At 47.8% G+C, this 22180-nt stretch overlaps 1 protein-coding gene across 3 annotated transcripts in view; it reads right to left on the bottom strand.

Annotated features, from left to right (window-relative positions):
- Positions 1-22180, bottom strand: part of PRICKLE2 (prickle planar cell polarity protein 2) — a 338378-nt gene that overhangs the window by 29594 nt on the left and 286604 nt on the right. For all 3 annotated transcript variants that reach the window (XR_011075654.1, XM_068557619.1, XM_068557621.1), the window contains one exon: positions 17675-18547. Coding sequence is in view for 2 of the 3 variants with exons in the window: in XM_068557619.1 (XP_068413720.1) it covers positions 17675-18547 (873 nt within the window). In the remaining variant the exon portion in view is untranslated. The remainder of the gene's footprint in view (positions 1-17674; positions 18548-22180) is intronic.

Genomic DNA, 22180 nt, shown 5'->3' with positions numbered 1-22180 from the left:
GTCCAGACACTGACAAATGTCCCCGCCGAGAACCACGGGATTATGGTTAAAAGTACAGGACGCAAGTGTCGGGACCCTGGTTCAAGCCACTTGCTGCCTTATGGTCCTGAACACGTGACTCCACACGTGCGAGTCTTGGATTCCTTATCTGTGACATAGAGATGACACGACACGTATGCTTCACAGCGTTATCACAAAGATTAACCAAGAAACGTCTAAATGAGTAGTTAACATAGTGTCCCCACCTAAAAGGCTTCCCAGATGTTAGCTCTATTTATGACAGTAGATCTTGGTTGCCTTGGGGATGTACAGAGGATAGTCTCTGAACGAGAGAGAAGGAGTGCAAAGAATCAGAAACCGGGGTGAGGTGGGGTGTAAAAGTCTCACGTTTATTTTGTTAAAAAGAGGGCATGCCTCATTTAAAACAAAACATGAGATACACTGGTCTGAACCATTGTTACTGAAAGCAAGTTGCAGAGGACTGTGGTTCTACCACAGCAAAGAGAAGCAGCGAGCAGGAAGAAGAGGGGGGACCCACCGGGCTCAGCTGGTCACCCTGATCTTGCAACAGCAGCTGCCGAGGTTGTTTGGGCTGAGCCTGGGCTGGCGCCCTGGCTGCGGTGAGGTAGCATATGGGCTAGACAGCTGTGAGGAAGGGAAGCAAACGATGAAAGGGCAAGGAAGATGATTTTTCGAGGTGCCTGTGGCAATCGGGGGACCCTGCCCACTGGCTGATGTCTCTCTGGAGAACCCTTCCCATCAGAGAAAAACCTGAGCTTTGGGTCAACTCCCTTTTCTCAGCCAAGATTAAGGGCTGATGTCAGTCACCATGAGTCCCCTCTTCTTTCTAGAGCTTTTATTTTATGGAGAGAAATATATGAAATGGTGGTGAAAAGTATAGCCTGGGAAACCTGCTCTAATCCCCACTCATCTAGTCACTGGCAATGTGACCTTGAACTCTCTGATCTTTAGCTTCCTCATCTCCAAGACCGGGATCATAGCTAGAATTGTTGTTGTTGTTTATCGGGGTTCACTTGGCTTTCCCAGGTCAGTCCTTAGCTATTACAGAGTCAAAATGCACATGTCCTGGGAATCTTTCACATCTCTGCTGATGAAAACCACAAACGTTTTTGAGTGTTTACTATGATCTAGGAATTGTACTAAGGGCTTTTTCATTTAATCCTCTGAAAGGGTTGTTATAGGTGAGGAAATTCAGACTCAAAGAGTTTAGGTAATTTGTCCAAGGTTACAAAACTGTTAACAGTCCAAGCTGAGAACTCAATAGGGGCCTATCTGACCCTTGAGACCAACACCTAATGGCAATTTCTAGATGCTTTTGGGTTGGATTTGGCAGAGCAAAGATGTTACCAGAGAGCATTCTGTACGCTCAGAAATGAGCGCTCTCTCCCTTAGGATGTGCGCTACTTCACAGACAGAGAGAAAACAGACCAGACGGGGGTGCTAGAAGCAGAACCACCCATAAATCATCCCAGAAGCTGGAAATATATGCACCTGCTGAAAAATTTGGATTTGCCTTAATACACTGCTTCTCAAGCTTGTCTGCCTGGTAGAATTACAGGGAGTCTTAAAACATCCCCTCGCCCAGGGCAAACCCCAGACCAGTTAAACTGACATCTTGTGGTGGGGCCAGGCATCTGTATTCTTTTATATTCCCCAGATGATTTCCTGTGTGGTGAAGATTGAGAACCAGTGTCCGAGGAGTTTCGTGTCTACTGTGAAATAAAATTCATATTTTATGGCCAGACAAGAAAAATCTGAACATAAAAAATTTTTCTCTGCCATTTGGCCTCCTCTCCCCTCCACGGTGCATCGTGTATCTGCATTAGGCATCGACCACACCTCCCCCACTGGCCAAAATACCTCCCCAACCATATAGAGCATCGTTCTCCTACCACCAAGACAGCTCATTAAAAGGTAGCATTCCTTCTTAATATTGTAAGGGGTCATGATGGCCCACCGCTTTGTACTTACAGATCTGGATTGTGCAAACTGTCAATAATATGTCATTAAATGTACAGCCCTCTGTCTCAAAAACTTATAATAACTGTGCTTTGACCTCTGATGGGCGCAACAGTTCTTGGAGCTTTCTGAGAGGCTGTGCCCAGGTTATAATCCTCAACTTGGCTCAGATAAAATTTTCCATTTCTTTCTTAGATCGCTGATTACTTTTTCATTGACACTACCTTACATCTTTCCAGTAGGTGCCCAACTAAACTCTTAAAAGAGATGGAGAAGACACGGTGGCCATTCTCTTTAGATTAAGTGTGAAGTATTCACTTTATACCTTTTGAGTTTGAGGTAGGAATTCCTGTGAGATATTGGCTCCCTTTTCCTTGTTAACAAGAACCACGCTAATGGCTGCCGAGGACCTCACACACGTGATGGCTCTTGAGATTTGTGAGGATGAGCCTTGGTCACCAGTCACTGAATTTGTCCTAAACTGTGAACCCACTTGGTCTCATCTCTTGTCTTACCACAGTGCTGAGATTCTACAAGGACAATGTCACATGATGATTTCCCCCCAACAATGTAAAATCTTGTTGAACTCTTGGACCTTCACTTTAGGAAGGAATTTTGAGGAAAGGTGGAAGGATTCAGATCCTTGAAGGCTGGGTGAAAGCCTTCTGTAACTATGGCAAGAGCCACCCAGGAAACATCTACCTTTCTTCTTGAGGACCAATGGACCTGTCCCAAGAGCCCTGGAGTCTGTTTGCTATGGCCCAAACTGGCTAAATTGTGCAATGAAAAAAGGAAGGAGATTTGTGAATCATATGTTTAGCCATATGTTTTCAGGGCTTACTGTTTACTTAAGGAAAGGCTTTGCTTTAATCAGATTTATATATTAGTAGCTTGGCTAAATAAGCTAGGATACCCGGGGTAAAATTCAAGTGTACCATGTATATGAAATCCAGGAGACGACCAACCAGAAATCAGCACTGAAAGGAAAAAAAAAAAAAAGCTATAGCAACACAAAGATCAACAGAAAGAATTCACAGATTTTTTTTTTCCAAAAAACATTTTTGTTTTCAAATAAGTTCTCCCCCCACACTCCCCAACACACATGATATTTCTGACCTAGTGTTTCTGTGTACTCTTGCCTTTGCTTTCCCATCCTACTCTGCAAGTCACCTTTTTCTACTTTAAGACACCCCACTAAAAAGGGACCAGGACAGTGTCCTCAGAGGGATGCCAGGAGGCTGAATCTGAGTCAGCAATAAAATGTGAGTGCTTCACAGCTCTAAGTATAGCTCTCCCCCTTGACAACTACACTCTTAGCACACTGGCCTGTTTTCAGTTACTATTAGAACTGTAAAGTTCTCTCTTGCCTCAGGGCCTTTGCATATGCTATTCCTTAAGCTTTGAATCTTCTTCCTCTCCTCCTCCCTTCCTTTGCAAGTCAAGTCCTTATCTAATTCTTAGCTTAAACATCACTTCAGACAGCTTCCTTGACCATCCTTTTAATGTTGTTAATCCTCAATACTCTCTCATGTCTTTACCTTGCTCATGTTTTTCATATCACATACCATAATCTGTCCTTAGTGTGTGCTTGTATATCCCCTGCTACAATTATAACCACCTCCACCCTGTTCTCCCAGAAAGCTGCACCAAGGCTGGCTCTCTTACCCTTGGGCTTCTGGTTAGGGTTGACTCCCAGGAGGAAATCAGAGGGCAGAAAGTGAGAGAGGTCAGGGTGTTTGTTGCCTGGCTCCCTCCCCCAGGCTGCAGGTTGGCTGAGGTTCTCTGCCTAAGGCCTCAGTTACTACCCAGTGGCCTCCTTCATTAGGCTTCCTTTAATTACCCTTTCCTGTGCCATCTGTTTCCTGCTGGGGCTCTGATGCACACAGGGATTGGGTGTGATTTATTCACCAACGTATATACGTGGCAATGAGCAGAGTGCTTGGCACATGGTAGACGCCCAATAAATATTTGTTGAATAAATGAATATAAAACAACTCAGAACCAAGATGTTTTAAATGCCTTTCTCTTCCCCATTCTGTTTCAAAAAAAAAAAAATCTTGTATCAAACTCTGGTATAGAAGATAGATAAAACAGGATTGTTGGGATTGTGAGTGGGTGAGGGAGACACACGAGCATGGCTCCCTTTTAAATGGCAACTCTAAAAAATACATAAATTTTTTTTAAAAAAAAATAAATAAATAAATAAAATGGCAACTCTAGAAACCCAGCACCTTAGAGATGTATTTTGGGGGGATACCATAAAGGATGATGTGGCATCTTATGCGGTTTTTGCCACTGCCACTGCGGTTCACAATATTAGGGGGGCTGGTTGCAAGTGAATGATATTTACATCTCAATGCTCCCAGGAGGGCTTTGGGTTCAGCTGCTGGATGACGGGGGAAGGGGGGATGGCACTTCTGAAAACCCACTAAGAATGCTTACAATTCTCCTTTTGCAGCAGTCCTGGGGCTCAGAGAAGAGCTAGAATAAAAATGTCCTCCAATCTGCTGTGTTCCATCCAATATTGCCAGATAAAGGTGTGCCACCCACATGCCCTGACTACAAAGTCCCCAAAATAAACAGCTTCAGAGGGCAGAAGAAGACAGAGGAAGCTATCTGCTTCCCGGACTGCCCTAATCCTGAGCAGGAAGAGCCACAAAGGACAATGCTCAGGTGACAGAAAGCCCACTCATCCACGGTTGACTCAAGAACGGTGAGATCTGGGAACTATATTTAATATCCTGTGATAAACCACAATGGAAAAGAATATGAAAAAGAATATATATATGTATAACTGAATCACTCTGCTGTACAGCAGAAATGAACACAACACTGTAAATCAACTGTACTTCAATTCAAAAAAAAAAAAAATGGTGAGATCTGGGTTGCTTTCGGGAGACCTTTATGAGCACCTCAGGCCAGGCTGGAATTCCTCTCCCTGCCGAGGGGCCTGAACTTGAAACAGATCTGCAGATAACAGCCAGGCCTGTCTCTGAGACTGATAATGATCTCAGTGGAAAATTTCCATTGTTGGACACCCCCCCACTGTCTTCCTAGCTCATGGCCCAGAACTGGGCCTGTTTCTCATCCACAGATTCCAAGAACAAATTAACTCCTCTAAGCTGTGGCAAATGGGAATTGTCTGAGAAGTTAATTGACACTGGAGGGAGGGGATCAGCAGAGGAGAGGCTGTGGTCTGGGAGGTGACATCCTGGCTTCCTTACATGGGGAGGCCGGGCTCCCTCAGTGCTAATAGGTGTTATGTTAGCGCTAATAGGTGTTATGCCGGCATAATTAGGCCACAGATTCTGGTAGCCTCTTTCAGCTCAGACAAGGTGGGAAATTGAGACTCAGGGAGAAAGGGGCTCATCTTTCCAGTTGCAAACATTCCTGAAAATCCAAGCCATAAAGCTCCCCAGCTGTGGGCGTCAGCATGGTCTGGGTCTGTGACATCTACAGAACCGCCAGACCTCAGGCTCCTCTATTGACCCTGGCCCTCTCCTTCCATCTCTGTTTGGTCTGAGTTCCATTCAATCCCCCTTCCCCCTGGCAAATGAGCAACGGGCTGAGACAGAATTAAAAGGAAAGAGACAGGAGGTCAGCGCGCTGGGGCACCTAAAAATAAGAGTAATAATAACCCTCAAATATTGAGTTTGCCAAGTGCCAGGCATGCAGTTAAGTGCTTTCTGCATATTACCTCCTGTTCCATGACAGCCCCGTGTGGCAGAAATTTGAGGGACTGAGAGACTTAAGCCACTTGTCCGAGGTCATGCAGCTAGAGTGGTGATGGGATTTCAACCAGGCTGGTTTGATCCTTAAACCGTAAGACTCACTGTGCGCTGTGGCTGGGGTCAGACCAAGAAGCAGAAAAGGGTTCTTTCAGCTGCAGAGAGGGCTTCTGAAATGCCAGGCCAGGCAGACCCACCCCTTCATGTGACATCGTGACCTCCTCAGATGTGGTTCTCAGTGGCTTTGATGGGGGCTGATGCTTTCTAATCGAATTCCCTGTGTCTAGACCAGGCTTTCTCAACTCGGGCACCACTGGCTCATGAGGCGGGATAATTCTGTGCCGGGAGGGAAGGCGCTGTTCTATGCAGTGGAAGATGTTTCGCAGTGCCTTCCCGGACCTCTACCCACTAGAAGCCAGGGGCACCCCCTGCACCCCAAGCTGTGACAACCCAAAATGTCTCCAAACACTGCCAAATGTCCCCTGGGTGGCAAAATCCCCACCCTCCCCGCCTCCACCCGCCCCTACTGAGAGTCACTCATCCGGACCATCACGCTCACCCTGGGGCAGTGTCTGTACCTGAATGTGCATCTCAGGCAAAGGGAATCTCCCCCTCATCTTTTCACCCAGGACCCAGTACCGAAAGAAATAAAACGGACGAGTTATTCTAGGCTGTTCTCTCCTCCTCTCACTGCCCTTTCAGCTCTGAGCTCAATCTGCTCCCAAGGAAAAGACACATGTAAAGCCTGGAACGGACTTTTCTGCCCTTTTAAATCAGCAACTCCGTTTTGAAAGGCGGCCATCGGGAAGTGTGCTCCAGCCGGGATGAGAAACCCTGGCGAGGTCCAGACTGCTTGCTGCTGGGAAGTTATAGAATCCTTGCTGTGGATGCTCTCACAACGTCAGAATCGAAAGTACGTCCCCACAGGTGTCCTTGGACTGAACACTCTCAGGGACGCAGATGTGACTGGGCAGGACGGTTGAGCCCAAGAAACAAGCATCCCTCAGACCCGGCACAGCTGAGAGTCAAGGATCTGCTCCAAGGAAAGGTCCAGAGAATGGAAATGCACAGAAGGACAGTTTCTACGCCTCTGTGCAAGGAGCAAAATGAGCTCGTTTTTGCCTCCACTCCTTGTACATGGGGAACAAAACAGAGAAAGGAGAAGACGGGGGCTGGATGGTCTGCAAACTGGAACGCCAAAACCCTGGGTAGCTGAGAGTTGAGAAACATGATTTTCCAGAACAGAGGGAAAAATAAATAAATAAAGGAAGAAATATGCCCTAAATCTTTAGCTAAGTGGATGGGTAATTCAGCATGACGTTTTTAAGCTGTTAGAAGTTTTTGTACCAAAGAAAACACTAGGTTTTTTCTTAGTAATTTTGTGTTGGGACACAGAGACTTTATCTTCTAGACGGTGCCCCGCCTGTTTGCTCAGCCTGATTTGTGACAGCTGCCTTGCAGAAACATGTCAGGGTCTGGTTTTGATTTGGGAAGGGCAGGCTGGAGGAGCCGCCTAGCAGAACAGAGCTCAGAAAAAACACACACACACATACACACACACACATACACGCACACAGACAGCTACCTGGGTGCTCTCAAGATGATGCTGGTAAAAAACTGGAGGGCTGGTGAAAGTTATTCTTATGAAACTTTGGTTTCACGGCCTTTTCATTTTCACATTGATTTAGAACTGAAGCTGGCCCTATTTGAAGAGTGTTTTATTGTCCACTTTTTCTGCTGTATCCAGTGAAAATAACAAGACCACTTGGCAAGTACTACCTTCTTTCCTATTTAATCCATACTATGTAATTAAGGAATATCCCACCCATATGTTTCAGATCATGTGCTCTTAACTCATTAGAATGCTACTTACTGGACCAAGAGCGATTTGTTATCAGGGACATCTTCAGAGCTTTTCAGAACAAGCATGATCTACTTTTTCTTTTGTTTACACAGGAGGCTGGACTCGGGGCTAAGAGGAGATGCAAAAGGGCACTGTAGGATAGATGAACGTTCCAGCCATAGACGAGATGGTAAGTACGGTTGATCACTCAGGTGATGAGGTGAGGAGTCTGGGTATCTCTAGCTCAGTGGTCCTTCCTCAAACTTAGTGGGCCTGAGAGTCCTCCGGGAGCACGTGTTAGAAAACCCTGAGTCCAGGGTTGAGCCCTGAGAGATTCTGTTTGTGAGTCTGCGGTGGGGCCCAAGAATTTGCGTTATTGGCAAGCATCCCAAAGGAATATAATGTAGGTGGTCCCTGGATGGCTCTAATTGATGGAGTGGATGGTTGACTTTACATGGAGAAATATATTCCTAAAAGCTGGCTCCCTATGGCTCATACTAGCAAGTGGGGTTTCAATCACCTTAATTTTCCAGTGCTCTGGGACACACTTCATGTATGGGTTGAAGAGGGTTAAGACAGGTGATGGTCGGCACAGTATTGCTGATAGACCTCATGCTGCCACCAGAAAACTCTGTGGAGGAGATGCTAAAATGCTTTCCCAAGTGGCCAAGCTGAGAAGGTCAAGGATCTGGTGAGCCACTGAGCCAAAATATTTAGGTTTATGTTGATAAGAAAAGGGAAGGTCAAAAAAGTACGTTTTGTTGATGGAAATCAAAGGAAATCAAGATTTGAATAAAAATCAGTTTGGAAACTGCCTAAGGTGTCCAATTCCAGAGACGTAGCAACAGTCATTCTACTGAATATTAATGCAGTCATCAAAAATGATGGTTTACAAAAGCTCTGAACATAAGCTGATAATAGAATGCAAATGAAGAAATTCAGGACACAAAATATTCAGTATCCCTACAACTCAGAAGAAAATGATATACCAGTATACAGGGAAAAACTGGAAAATTCACCAAAATATTAGCACTAGTCAAGTGGTAGGCGTTGGGATATTTTTTCCCTATTTCTATCATTTTTCTCAATTTTTCTCTTTTACATTTTCCTGTCAATATTTAAAAAAATAAATCCTGAAGATCTGCATTTCAAAGCCATTTTTCAAGTGGACAAGAGCTAGCTCATTGCCCAGGTGAGATTCCCAAATTCAAAGGTTCCAAGAGTAATGTATGCTCATTCTTTAAAAATCCACTCTGTAAAATCCTGTACCAGTCTGAAAAGCCCATCACCCCCTGGCCTCCACCCTAGACCCATTTTTCCAGCGTTGCATTTTCAGTAATAAAATGAATAAAATCAGCCATCTTTTCTCTCCTGTCAGCAACCACGGTTCCTTACTCTCGGCATAGCTGACTGCTCACGCCCAAGGAGGTTGTAAATAAGCCTCCTGAATGGTTATTAAAAACCAGGACACTGGGGACTTCCCTGGTGGCACAGTGGTTAAGAATCCGCCTGCCAAAGCAGGGGACACGGGTTCGAGCCCTGGTCCGGGAAGATCACACATGCTGCAGAGCAACTAAGCCCCGTGTGCCACAACTACTGAGCCTGCGCTCTAGAGCCCGCGAGCCACAACTACTGAGCCCGTGTGCCACAACTACTGAAGCCCACGTGCCCAGAGCCCGTGCTCCACAACAAGAGAAGGCACCACAATGAGAAGCCTGCACACCACAACGAAGAGTAGCCCCCGCCCGCCGCAACTAGAGAAAGCCCGCAGGCAGCAATGAAGACCCAATGCAGCCATAAATAAATAAACAAATAAATTTATTAAAAAAAAAACAACCAGGACGCTGGAAAAGTTTCTCTGGACCCAGAAAATGTCAGCGAGACCACGACAGGGAGCAGGGGTGCACCAGCCACCGTGGGCTGGGCTCCGTCCCGTCTGTCCACTGTTCCCCATCTGTCTCCCCTGGCTCTGACAATGTCCTCTGTTTCCCCACACACCAAAACACTGACTCAGAAAGAACTAGGGAACAAAAAGACTGCCTATGACATTCACTCTGCTGGTTTTCATCTGGTCCCTGGTCTGTGAGCCTGGTTCAGAGCTCAGAAATGCCAACAAGAGGGCATGGCTTCCTCGAGAAGCACAGAGGCAGTCACTCCATGAGACCAGTCAGAAAGCATTCCTGAATCACATCCTCAGCACGGAGCGAGAGGGTACCATCCAACCTGTCCCTCAAACCATCTGAAACCTCCACATTAAAGTCACCACAGGGACATGCCCCAAAGAGCAGAGCTGTGTCTCCAGAAAAACATGGCTGACATACGTAATGGACATTTGATGTCAAGTTTAAATGGTGGCGCTTTTGGAGGAAGGAACCAGATCAAGGGGTGGGGGTGGGGTGTGGCCAGCCCCAGATGGGTGGGATACTTGTGGTCCCGAAGTAGACACCTGTGGCTTTTACCTTCTTGCAGCACAATCCCTCTTCCTTTGAAAAGGCTACTTTGATTTCCCTTGGAGAAGCTCCCCATCTCCATTCTCAATCCTTACAGCTCTGATGACCTTGACCCCATTGCCTAGTTCCTGGGATAGACATGTGACTTGGGCTTGGCCAAAGAGCATTCATTCCACCCGTTCCCCCCCCCCCCCCACCCCCGAGGGTGGCCCAAGTTAGGCAAATGGGACTCAATTCTGGGACTTTCAGTGACACTATTAAAACAGATCAGTTCCCATTCCCCTTGACCTGATGTTAACGGACGTTAGCCTAGAGCTCCTGAGAGCTCTGCTTGCTGCCCCTGGGAAGAGCTGCCTGAGAATAAAGCCAGTGTGGAGGAAACAAGAACTGAGAGAGGAAAGAGGCTGAGTCCTGATGACATCATTTGTGCACATGGATCCAGCTGTACCTGGAACAAAAATCTGAGAACTTTGTAGTTACTTGATTAAAAACAAAACCTTATTCTTTACACCCTTTCGAGTTGGGATTCTGATGCTTGCAAACAGAAGAGTTCTCTAATTCCAGTGAACAAAGACAATCCCTATGCATTTCCCAAGTAGATCCTGGGCTGGCTCTGGGGCCAACTGACAGAATTCAAGGTGAGTTCTAGGTTTTCAAATCTGTAATTCCAGACCGGGCTGCACATCTTCCCCAGGGGAGGAAATGATCAGGAAGATCTGGGCCGTGTGATTTATGAGCACGTCTGAGGCGAAGCCCTCAAGTAATGGGTGCCAGCTGGTTAGGAGGTTTTACCCAACAATTTTAATAGAGAAATCGGGTTAGAGGATGGATATCTAAGTTATGCAGAAGAACGGGAGAAACGTTCCTGCCTCAAATTAAATATAAAAATGTTTCACGTTACAAGGACTTAAAAACATTGCAGACATTCTTGGTAAAGTGGGCTGTTCCAGTTGTTACTTCAGAGCCTCACACTGATGTTTTCTCCTCCTTTGCCTGTTAGCCAGAAATGCTGAAAAATTACCCCATTACCCCCTAGCAATCAATACGCCCCGGTATTAGGCAACCAAGCTTCCCTTGTCAAGGTAGGTAGGTGATGCATGTTAAAGGCGTGGTCATATACTATATATAAAGCAGGTAAGCAAAAAGGGTGTGTAGTACAGCACAGGGAAATACAGCCATTATTCTGTATAATAACTTTAAATGGAGCACCATTTAGAAAAATACTGAATCACTATGTTGTACACCTGAACTAATGTAATATCGTAAATCAGCTATACTTCAATTAAAAAAAATAATAAGGGCATGGACATGCCACAACAGTGCAACACTGATCAACGACAGCAGGAAGCCTCTCTGCTCCTACTGTGTGTCTGCATATCCAGGCCAGTGACACGTGTACTTTCTGCTGATGCTGGCCTGGGTCAAAAATCACAGAGTAGGCAAACTTTGATCCATTTTTATGTTTTCAAATCGATCCTCTTCTGTCTCCTGAGACCGTTCCCCCAGGGCACTGAAAGCTCTGCCAATGTCCTCCCCTAGGTCACCATCACTTGCATCCTCTTATTTCAGTCTTTGCTCTGTCTACACCTTGGGGGCTGCCACCTTCACCTCCTCTCCTGGCTGCACGGTCCTGGATGGCCTCCTAATGGGTCTCACTGTATCAGCACTTGCCCTCCTCCAGTCAATTCCCCACACAGCAGCCAGAGCCATCTTTTCAAAATGCAAATCTGATCATGTCACTTCCCCTCTCTGTTGGCCTGAAACTTGAAGGGCTTTCCATTGTCCTTAGTGGAAAGGCCCAAACCCTTAAAATATCTGAAATGGTTCTGCACCATCCCCCTGTGCCTTCTTTGCCAGCCTTACTACTCTCTGTGCTTCACCCAGCCACAGGGCCTTCTTTCAGCTCTTTATACTTGCCATACACTCCTACCACAGGACCGCTGCACATGCTGTTCCTGCTACCCGGGATGCTCCTTCCCCTTTACCCCTTAAGCATCACTTTTTCCGGATGCCCTCTCTGACCACCACCCTAACTTAGCTATAGCCCTTGTCGTATACCCTCCTAGCCCCACATTTACCACTGACGCAAATTTATATGGTACAATTAGATGGCTACTATGTATTAAACACCATTAGACTGTGATGTGCAGGAGGGGAAGGCCCATGTCCACTTTAGCTCAGCACTGCATCCCCGGCACCTTGAACAGGCCATGGCACCTACTAAGAATAATCTCTAATAGTAACTTAGAGGGTGTCAGGCATCGTCCTAAATTCTTTGTAGGAATTAACTCATTTAATTCCCACAACAACTCTACAAGGCACTGTTGGCATTCCATTTTAAAGATGAGGACAGTGAGGGAGTTCCCTGGTGGTCTAGTGCTTAGGATTTGGCACTTTCACTGCTGTGGCCTGGGGTTCAATCGCCGGTTGGGGAACTGCGATCCCGCAAGCTGCGCAGCGCGGCCAAAAAAAAAAAAAAAGATGAGGACGGTGCAGCACAGAAGAGATAAGCCAGTTCTGCCTACAGGGTAACATAGGTATTGAACCACAAAGTCCAATTTCCAACTGGCCAACTGGTCTACAGCCCATGCTCTCCTTCATTCTGCTGTAACTCACAGAGGTAGGCACTCAAGTCACATTTGCAGGCTGAATGAATGAATGAATGAACAGAAACCACATTTCCCTTTCCCTCACTCCCATCCACATCTGCAGTTCCTTCCTACAGGTCCCAGTTCTCTCTGACCCAACCACTCCTTATAGAATCTGGTTGATCCTCAAGAAATAGCCCTATTCGCAGCCTCACTGCTGTCCGTAGGGCCCTTTTTTGGGGACAAGCTGACAGTCTCCAGCTGTCCTCTGGTGTGGCCTCTGCCTGAGGCAACCACTCTCAATTCCAGCTCTATTCACCTGCCCCAGTGTGACCTGAACCCAGACCCCAACCTGCACTACAGCCGCGGTCTCCTCCCCATCAGTGCCTCCTGCCCAGATGCCAACCTCCAGATGGTCTGCACTGGTCTCCTTTGTCTTTCCTGCGTCTGACCCAGGCACGTCACCTCGGACAGCCACCTTTGCCTCTGCTGTTCAGCTCTCATTTGAGAGCTTCCCTCTAGCCCTGCCCGAGCCTCACAGACGTATCAACAAACTGGCTGCAACAGGGAAAGGAATCCTTGCCCCTTCAGCGAAGAGTCGCCGTGCCAATCTCCTGACTGTGAAGACGACCCTTCCTGTGAGGACGCAGATCAGAGAGGTTAAGAGCAAGGACTTTGCAGACTATCACACCCGGGTTCAGGTCCTGGCCATCAGTGGTGACTGTAGGGAGGTCATGACATCTATGAACTTTAGTGTACTCAGCTGTAAAATGAGTATAATCATCAGACTTATCTCACAGAACTGTCATGAAGATTTGAAGAGTTGTTGTAGATGAAGTCTTTACCATGTCACATCATAGTCAGTGGTCTATTACAATCATCACCACTGACCATCAACATCACCATCATCCACTTCTGCCATGGCACAGTGGTCAAGGGCACAGGCTCTGGAGCTAGGATGCCCAAATTTGAATCCTGCTCCTCCAGTTCCAAGCTGTGTGGCCTTGGGCTACTTAGCCTCTCTGTGTCTCACTTAATGGAAATAACTGTATCTACCTCGCAGGGATGTTGTGAGTTAGTTCCTGCAAAGTGCTTAGAACTGTACCTAGTACATGATAAACCCCTGGCAATGTTAGTTGTTGTTGATTTTGTTATTCCTATTTCTAATACTATGATCACCCAGGTTGCAAGCGGCTTCAGAGGCATGTTTAGGCAATGGCAGGGTTAAAGAGCTTCTGCAAGACTCCATGTGGTGGGGATGCAAACGGTGACCGTGCCCGCCTGATGCACTCTGTGTGAACAGAATGGATGGACTGTGTTTGCCAAGGAGGAGGGAGGGACAGTCCACTCCCACTTCCAAACCAAACCAGAGGTGTCAAAGGCCAGATCTGAGGCTGGCCAGCCACTGGGGCTACCTGTTTTTCTAGGATCTGTTCTAAGGAAAAATGCTGCCCACAAAAAGATCATGCTTCGTGCCAGATTACACACTGCAGACTTAGTTAATAACAAGTTACTGGCCATAATAGAGGAAAAAAATCCATTATTCTGAAATCCAGCTTTCGCTGCAGAATCAAGGTGTTTTGACTAAGACTTCTGTGACACGTACCTTCACTCACCGACTGGGATTCTAGGGTTTGAAGATACACAGATAGTTCAGAACACTGCCTTCTCAAAAGACTACTGAATTTTCTAGCAAAATTTGAGTGCAACAAGTGAGGGTCAGCAGCAAAAGGACCGATTACCAAGCCTAGTCAACACCACGTCCTTGGTGATGTGTGTCCGGCATAGGATGTGAAAGGCTATTTAGGGTGTGCTCCAGTGATGAACAATGAAGCACTGCTACGAATATTAGCTACTATCTCCCTTCCACACTGATGCGTCTGACAGATCCACGGAAACACAGGGGCACAAAATGGCTTTCTTTAGTCCCATTTCCCATGCTCTTGTCAGGCTGGTTAGGAAAAAAGAGGACCCACGGGAGCAATTTCAAACCTAAAAATGCGAACCTGCACAGCTGCTGGATGCTGGGAGGTACCAGACTCCAAAACATTCCTAGAGGCCAAAACCATGCACCAGTATGTTTGGGATGAGAGAGAAATAATAATAATAAAAAGTAGCAGGTAACCATTAGAGAGAGTCATATGTGTCAAAGATTATATTCACGAGTTTAAGTGTATTATCCTTTCCTTCTACAAAAACCCTACAAAGGAAGTACTATTATTCACCAGATTCCATAGATGAGGACACTGAACCTTACGGAATTTAAGCAACTTGCTCAAGGCCACACAGCTCCTACATGATGAGGGCTGGATGTGAACCTAGGGAGTGTAACTCCAGAATTGGTACTCCAAACCGTTAGGTTAGAACTTGAAAAACCAGAGCTCATGAGAGAACTTCCAAAGAGACTAATAATGGGGTTGAAACTGTGCCCGTCCTAACAGCTCACTTCCTTCATCTGTGCTGTCCATAGGGTAGCCTCTAGCTTAGCTATACGTGGCTATTGAAAGTGAAACGGATTAAAATGAAAAGAAATTTAAAATTCAGTTCATGGCTAGTGACCACTTGAAATGTGGCTCGTGCAGCTGAGGGCCTAAAATTTTCATTTTCTTTCATTTCAATTAACTCAAATTTCAATAGTCACATGTGGCTTGTGGCTACCGTATCAGACAGTGCTGATCTGAGCAACTTTTCTCAGCTCTATCAGACATGGTTCAGGGCTGCTTTCCAAAAATCTCAGTGACAGAGGGGCATTTGTTGCTTTGCCCAAGGATCTGTAGAAAATCTCAAGGATAAACAACCCGGCCTCTTCCTTAGGATCGGAGACTGCGTGTTCTTCAAACGTACCCGTGTGGCCTTTCCAACATTCTCCAAGCCCTAGATCTCCTCCTAAGTTACAGCGTGAGGACAATAAAATCAGAACAGACAAACCCAGGAACAACTGCTCTCAGACAGTGGTCGCACCAGCACCAGCAGGGAGCTGGTAAAAATGCAGGTTCCTGGACCCCACCTCTACTGGGTCTGATACACCGGGCCTGGGGAGGAGGCCCTGGAGTCCATGTTTCAATCAAGCAGCCAATGATTCTCAGGCAGGTGGTCTAGCTTTGAGAAACTCTGCTTCAAAGTCTGAGCTACACATTTATCTCTTGGCCTCTTAAATAATTATAGAATATAAATCTTCCGAGAATAGCACAAACTGGGCTGGAAGCCAGGTGGTCGTCACTCTGCACTAATTGCTCACTTCTATGACAGCAGGCAAAGTGCTTAGTCACCAAGGCCTCATTTTTGTCATCTGAAACATGGGGGTAAGGATATCTGCTATCTGTCCTCCAGGACAAAAGAGAACCCAGCTGTGAAAGCATCGGAGGGGGATGAAAATTAAAAACGCACCGCACAGATATCCTACAACTCAGAGACACGTTTTGCTTGTCCAGCAGAGAGTTCCAATAGGTTTCACATTTTAAAAAAATCCACATTTTTAAGTTCTTTGGAAAAACTGGAAGATTTGACAGCATGGGGCTCAGGTTAGGTTGGTACCCTGGTGTGATTAAGAGCACTGCTCTGGGGTCACATGCAGAAGTTCAAATCCCTGTTTAAAAGCTGGGTGACTTAGGGCAAGTCCTTCAACCTCTCTGTGCCTCAGTTTCTTCAACTCTGAAGTGAGAATTTTAAGAGTACCTTTCAAAGGGTTGTGATGATTTAATTAAGTGAGCGAATATTTATCAAGTGCTTGGAACAATGTTTGGCACATGGCAAGAGCTCTATCACTCTTAGTTGAATAAATAAACATCCCTGCAAGTGGCAACCACCAGCTGGAGCTGAGTGGTGGCCGTCCCTCCATCCAGGGCTGATGTGCATCAGGTTGTCACAATCTCCACTCAGACAGACACATTAGGCTCTGGGAATCTCTACTGTAAGGGATAGAAGTGCATCTCCCTCCTCGGTGTCCTGCCAACAAGGGGCAGAGACACTTAGTGCATCTTAGAGCAGCATTTCCCAAGCTATCTGTAGTGAAGGACCAGTTTTTTAATTTTCAGTCCATTGTGGCAGCCTGATATGTGACCCACCTGAGCAGGACTGATACCCAGCACTTGCCACAGACAACTCGCCCGTGGGTCTGCAACACCCTGAGTGGTCTGCACCTGGACCCATAAGACGAGCCCACTGGATGTGAACTTGGATGTCACAGCAATGTCAGCCTGCTCTAAGAGTTTCTAAACACTCTCAACTTCAGTACTTATCTCGGGGTGCACTGCGGACAGCCCTGATCCTCAGATTACACTCTGAGTAGTGCCATCTTAGAGGACAATGACACTGTCTTCACATGTACGGAAAACAGCTGGAAAATTTGGTTGGCCAGAACAGTCAATGGAGTGTCTGTTTGTCTGTCTCTCCCAACACTTCTGTCCTTCTCAGCCTGCCTGCCTTCTCCTTGTCCATCCCCATTTCTTTCATCTTTATCTACCCATTAAAACCAGCTACCTAATGAGATACTGGGGTTCAGAACAGCCATAGAAGCTGTCATGGATGCTTTGATGTCCCAGACAGCACCCCGTTTCATGAGTACCCCCTCCAGCTCACAGCCACCCCTTCTCCTCAATGTTGCCTTTGGCTGACAGGAGCTGTCTTGCCCCCATGCCCACATCCACATCCTTATCTCCAGGTCACTCTCCAGCAGCCCAGGGCCAATGACTGACACGGTGATGCAAAATGTCAGCCCCTTTGTCCCAAGAAGGAACCAACCGTATGGTACAACTCATCCTCCAGAGCCCCCTGTGGGCTCAGGCTGAAGCTAGACTCCAGCCCAGACATCATTCTTCACATGGCTCCTCCCCCTGCCCTACCCTGTTTCCCTCACTCCCCTTCCTTGGGAGCATGTCCTCAACACGTCACAGGCACCCTAATCCCTGCCTCAGGCTCTGCTTAAAGGGAATCTAGTCAAAGACAGAAGCCATCGACACTTGGGTTCACCTTCCTCAACGACCCGGTGGATGAGAGCACATGGCGGGCACAACGCGAAAATCTTGAGGACTGGCATCAGGTCACCCCGAGAGTCCGCTCGCCGTGTTCCAGGTAAACAGAACTTACCTGTTGTGTTAGACAGGGCCAGCGATTCCATGGAGCCCCGCGGGGTCTGCTCTGTGGGCGTCATGTCCTCGGTATACTTCAGTGAACTGATCGGATGATGGGTCCGACACTGTTGAGTGGACATGCCCCCTTCCTCTTCCTCCTCCTCCTCATATTTGGGGACTTGGATGCTGCCTCGGTTTTCGCTGAAGCTCTGGCTGGACATATCACTGTAGCTCTCCTGGGACCTCAGCCTCCCCGGGTAATAGTCTTCTCGGCATTCCTTGATGAAGCTGCCACCGTGCCCCTTCATGGCCAGCGACGAGCTCCTTTTGGGGTTGCTGAAGTGCTTGGCCCACATGTCGGGCTGGGCCCCGGCCCCTTGCCCTCCCGGACTGTAGGAAGTTCTGATGTTGCACTGGCTGAGGAGCTGCAAGGGGCTCTGCGACTGGCTCTGCTCCATCTTGTTCCCGTAATGGTACGGCTCGTCCCGGCTCCTCCAGATGGGGTCCCGGTTGAGGCTGGGTGTCTGGCTGGACAGGCTGAGCAGGTCCATCTGCAGCGACAGGGGGTCCACGTCAGCCGACAGCCGGTTGGAACTCACCTGCAGCTGGCTGTGCTGGTTCAGCATGGGCTCCTCTGTCTTGCCCTTGTTCTTGCCGATTTTGGCGCTGCGCCGGGACTCCTTGGCCCGGGCGTTCTGGAAGGCTGAATCAGAAGAGTCAGAGCCATTGGGGTCCTCCCCGGCACTACAGGCCCGTGAGCAGAAGATCTGGCCTTGTTTGGGGAGGAATGGCCGCCCCAGGAGGGACTTCTTGCAGTGAGCACAGCAGAAACAGGTCTCAGTGGCATGCCAGTGTTGGCCGTCGTAGGTCATTTGACCTTGGTCGATTCCTGGGAAAAGAAGAGACATGGAAGAGGCTGACGAGCTGCTCAGAGTATTACATTACGACGTAAAACACACAGCACCCTGGTTTGGCTCAGGCTTCCAGATGCAGCAGAATAAAATGTCAATAAATCAACAATCAGGCCCCCGTGTAAACAGTAGTCATGTCCTACTATGACAGCCCCCTTGTTCTACCCAGTCAGGTCCTTCTTAACTCATTTGCTCTGAGTGCAGAGAAACTAAATCCAAATGGCCTATCCATGAATCCTTCTGCCTGGGGCACGTTCCTCCAGATAAACAGCAATAATGATACTAGGGTGTGAGAAGCACTGCTTTAAGTGCTTTGCGTATATGTAAACTCACTTAACCTCTCAACTGTATGAGGTAGGTTTCTAATATTACGTCCATTTTTCAGAGGAGAAAACAGAGGCAGAGGAGGTTAAATAACTTGCCTAATGTAAAGAAGCTAGGAATCATAGACGAGATCTATACCCAGGAAGTCTTGTTCCTAACCATCACCTCGATGATCACCTCTTTCAGTCTACTTAGGGGTCTGCTCAAATAGCAGCTCCATGGAGAAGTCTTCCTGTTCACCCTAAAAGCTACCCTCCACCACTCTCCACCCTTACCTGCTGTATTTTCTTCACAGCATGAACACTGCTTGACATTGAGCCACTACATATGTGCATGTGTTAATTACTAAACGTGAAGTTGTACGATGAAGTTTCTGGGGTATCTCCAGGAACATGGCCTGGTACATCATAGGGGCTCTTCATGTGTGGAATGGATGAATGAATTGAATTCCATCACCAGTGTCTGGCATTCCAAAGGGTAATTACTTTAGCAGTTTAGTGGAGAGGAAAAAAGTGGACTTCAGCTCATGGTAAGGAAAAACCTGGATGTAGTCTGTCAAAGACATCACCTCACCATAAGCATGCATATATCCTTTGCGTAACTTCTGTCCCGTGCCTGGGCTGTGTCTCGTTTACATAATATTGTTACACCTGCTTCTGGGACGCTCCCATAGCCCCTCTTGTGTCTCAGAGACTCTTCTGCCCTCTTCTGGTTACAGGACTTAACTTCCCTGTGGGACACCATCTCCCTGCCACCCTTGGGCCATGAGCTTTGGGTGGGGGCTAAAGCCACGCCTGGACCAGCACTGGCCAGTAAAAACACCATATCTCCCAGCCCAGTTACTAGTTCAAGGGTGGGCACGTGACCTGCACCAGGCCAAAGGGAGAGTCACCTGGGACTGTTGCTAAGAGAGCCACACAGGGAGACTCTCTTTTGACAGCAGTTGCTAAACGGGCAGAATGGGAGCTGGGAGCTGTGGGTCCCGCCTCCCAACCTCCCGTAGGGAGAGCCTGCTGAAAATGCAGACCCAGCATGACTGTGGGATGGGAAGGGACCTCTGCAAGAACCCTGATGTCTAGCGATCAACGTCTCTCCCGAAAGGCAGTACCAATGTGAACTTTCACCTTTGGTGGCTGAGAGTCCCGAGTCTGAACTTTCCAAGAGTAGCCTCTAGATAATTGTCTGGAGAGGCTGTGAACAAGAAGCAGGGGAGAGGAGAAGGGCAAGAACAAAAGGCAAATGGCACAGCAGCCTCTCCGGGCCGTCCCTATGTACCCCTCACTTCCCTTTATGTCCCTGGAGCCCAGGGAGAGAGAAGCATAAGGTAAATTCTTCTCCTAGGAGCTCCTCCCTGAAACTAAGGGGTCTCTGTTTATTCAGGAGTCAGGCCCTAGGGACCAAGAGGGGATTTTTAGCAGGACAGGAGCAACCACAAGGGTCACTCCAAGATCAGAGGGACACTGAATCGACTCCCTTTCAGCACCGCATTCCCAGGAGGAGTGAGAACTGGCAGGGGAGAGGCTAGAGACAGCAGGCCCAAAGCTGGGCCTCCAAAAACATTCCCTCCTCCGTCAGGCTGCCGGGGGAAGCAGGGGCAGGCAGCACAGGCAGGCCGAACTCCCTGGTAGTTAAGAGTGAGGCATCAGGACTCAGACAAACGCGGGTTCAAATCGCAGCTCCATGCCATGCCAGCTGGTTGTAAACATGCTGAAGCCCGTCAGCTTGGTTCCAATCTTGGCTGGGCCGCTGTTGGGCTGTGTGACCCTAGGCAAATGGCTTCATGTCTCTGTGCCTGAGTCTTCTCCACAATAAGACAGGGATAATAATAGTACTTACTTCAGAGGGTTGCTTGAGAACTAACTGAGTTAAGATGCAGTGAGTGCTCTGCTACCTCTTCCCAGCCCTCTTCTTGAGTTTTTATTAGGTCTCAATGCCTGTCTCCCTCTCTGCTCTGAGGGCCGCTACCTGGATGCTGTCCAAGAAAGAACTCTGAGGCTGGCTCGGTCCTCCCTCCCCTCTCCCCTGTTCCCTCTCCTCCAGAGAGCTTCCACTGACATCCCAGCTGCCCTGGGTCCTCACTGTGAGCTCCAACTCAGCCCAGCATCCCAAGCAGCTGCAGCCTTATCCACTGCCTGTCAGAGGCGTGCAGCAAGTCCAGTTCCTACGGGCTGTTCCTCCACCGTCTGCCTCTCTGTGCTTCTGCGAGGAAACATACTCAGATGCGGCAGCGGGGGCCTAGTTCTGGGGATGGGGGCCTCACAGAAGGCCGGGCCGTGGTAGGGAGAGTGGAGGGGGAGGCATGTTCCAAAGCGGCCCAGCAGGCAGTGAAACGTGGCCCCTGATAAACATCAACGATGTCAGATGGTGCTCTGAACTGCTCCTGAACTCTAAACATCTGGAAAAGGGCTCGGCCATTCCACATCTAAGCGTTCCTTTTTTATTCCCTCCCTAAGCCCTTTAAGTACTTCTCTGAGGGTGTATGTGTCTACTGCTGCTACAGCCTCGGTATGTTTATAGGACTGTTTACTCTGCTGTGAGCAGGCAAAAGTACCGTTGCCCTGGCAACGGCTTCCTGCTGTAGGGTCCGCACTGAGTGGCTGTATAAATAGGGAATACTTGGATAATACGGTCAGAGCAAAGCACCCAGACACTGCGGTACGTGTGATATACAGAGCATACCCTTTCTCTGTTGCAAGAAAAGTATGCTGTACAGAAAAGTGGATTTAGGAAAAGGAAAATCAGGGACAGCATTTTAACCACAGCGGTGATAATACTGCAGGCCACAGTGGTCCCCTTTTCTGATAAAGCATTGATGCCTTTTTATGGCTTTCAGAGGGAAGGAGAAGGGAATGCCAATCAAAGCTAAAAACAAGACAGAAACAGAAGAAAACAGAGGGAACTTCTGAGGTGTACATGCTGCGGTGACATATTTTCTCTCGTCCAAGCTACTGAGCAAAAATCCTAAGTGGCAGTTTCTGCAGAGGCTTTTAAGCCTCAATGGAAAGGGACAGAAGAAATAGAAATACTAACGAGCAGGGGGTATGGTTGCCACAGGTAAGTTGTCTGTATACTCAGCCTCTCTCAGCTGAGCAGGCACCTCCCTGCAGACCCAGAAGCCACAGTGAGCAGTGCTGGGTCAGCACCTCACACCATTTCCCCTGATCGAGTCCCACCCCTCGCCCTTCCTCACCTGCCCCACCACCTGTCCAAATCAAGCTCATTTTGTAGCGCTTAGAATAAAGGGAAGTATGTCTGTTTAACCTCTTTGACCTTGTGAGAAATGCATC

Source organism: Eschrichtius robustus, chromosome 12 (assembly GCF_028021215.1).
Source record: "Eschrichtius robustus isolate mEscRob2 chromosome 12, mEscRob2.pri, whole genome shotgun sequence".
In the NCBI taxonomy this organism is placed as follows: domain Eukaryota; kingdom Metazoa; phylum Chordata; class Mammalia; order Artiodactyla; family Eschrichtiidae; genus Eschrichtius; species Eschrichtius robustus.
Note: the sequence above shows the minus strand (reverse complement) of the source record. Positions and strands in the feature narration are given on the sequence as shown.